The sequence below is a fragment of the Caenorhabditis briggsae genome (assembly GCF_000004555.2).
Source record: "Caenorhabditis briggsae complete genome, chrI, whole genome shotgun sequence".
Taxonomy (NCBI): Eukaryota; Metazoa; Nematoda; class Chromadorea; order Rhabditida; family Rhabditidae; genus Caenorhabditis; species Caenorhabditis briggsae.
In genome coordinates this window covers 13,048,743-13,050,116 of record NC_013489.2, presented here as the reverse complement: position 1 = coordinate 13,050,116, position 1,374 = coordinate 13,048,743, and the positions used below count along the sequence as shown (strand labels likewise).

At 34.6% G+C, this 1,374-nt stretch overlaps 1 protein-coding gene across 1 annotated transcript; it reads right to left on the bottom strand.

Annotated features, from left to right (window-relative positions):
* Positions 1-290: 290 nt before the first annotated feature.
* On the bottom strand, positions 291-910 carry CBG26691 (the record flags this gene model as incomplete). Its single annotated transcript, XM_045241411.1, has 4 exons — positions 291-361; positions 409-532; positions 612-823; positions 868-910. The coding sequence occupies 4 exons, from the start codon at positions 908-910 to the stop codon at positions 291-293; spliced, it is 450 nt and encodes a 149-aa protein (XP_045100684.1).
* Positions 911-1,374: the final 464 nt, after the last annotated feature.

Here is a 1,374-nt window from a genome sequence, read left to right as displayed (position 1 = left end):
AGGCCACCATCTGTAACTCCCTTCAAATTTGACATTTTTTATAATTTTTTCATAGCATTAAATGTGGCCTAGTTTCGGATTTCTAGGCCACCACTTATCATATTCGCGCCTTCCTTATCAAAAATGACCAAACTACTGTCTCCTTCACAGTAAACGGATACTGAGCAATCATCGATCTCTATAATTGGTTTGCTAATGGCGTGCCCAAGTTTATTGAATAGACAATAGGCCCAATAGAATTTATTCTATTCAGAAATCAATGATGAATGCAATCGAATGCAATCATTTATTCAAGTAAAATTTGAGACAGAAAAGTATAAAAAATTGATAATTGGTTCATCAATTGGTGGGTTCCTAGGAGCTGAAATATATATTTTTTTTGATTGAAAAAACCCTTAAAAACACTACGCTGCATTGGATAGCATGCAATATACGCAATTGGGACAGTTTCAGTAATATTCTTCCCATTTACTGCCATTTGAACTGTGAATCGGCTCGTATTTAGATCGCATTCCAATTTGAGACTTCTCTGCTGAAAAACCGAATCCATAGTTGTTTTTTTTTTTGAAAAATCGACAAAAAAGTGAACATTTTGGCTAAAAATAACTCACCGAAAATTCATATCCGTCTGGAAATATTACATACTTAAGGTAAGGACATTCAAAACTTGTAATACACGAATTTTCATCATATGTGAAGGATTCGGGTTCTTGCAATATGATCATTGAGAGATATCCGATTTTGCTATGATTTGATAAATGCTGTTTGATATTATCAGAATCCAGAAGTACAGAAGAACACTGGCATTTGTCAATTCTATTAGCTGCAAGAACAACTACAGTAACCCGAAAATCCAATTATACCTACCGTAATCCACACATACAGCATCCATCTTGTCAAAAGTCTTCATTTCGGACCCTTTTTCTATTATCCATTTCTGTTTGTATGGGTCACAGAATCCGTCAGCAGCATAGGCTCCGAACGGAAAAATTTAAAATTACAAAACTTTTTTCGAAATTGAAAAATTTCAATTTATAGCCAAGTTATGACCATTTGAAAGTTGATGGCCTAGAAAACCAAATTTCGAGAAAACTCGGTCATTTTTATTATCATTCGATTCTATATATCTTACTGGTTCTGATCATGTTTTAAAAATTCAGAAATATTGATTTTGAAGCAAGTTACAGCCGTTTGTAACCGGTGGCCTAGAAATTGAAAATCCTAGGCCCCCTTCGTAACTCGCCTCAAGATTAAGATTTTTGAGTTCTGAAAACTGTATTACCTCTAGCTAAATATGTCTCACAATTATAAATAAATCGCGGCCGAGTTTTTGCACCATTTGGTTTTCTAGGCCACCATCTGTAACTCCCTTCA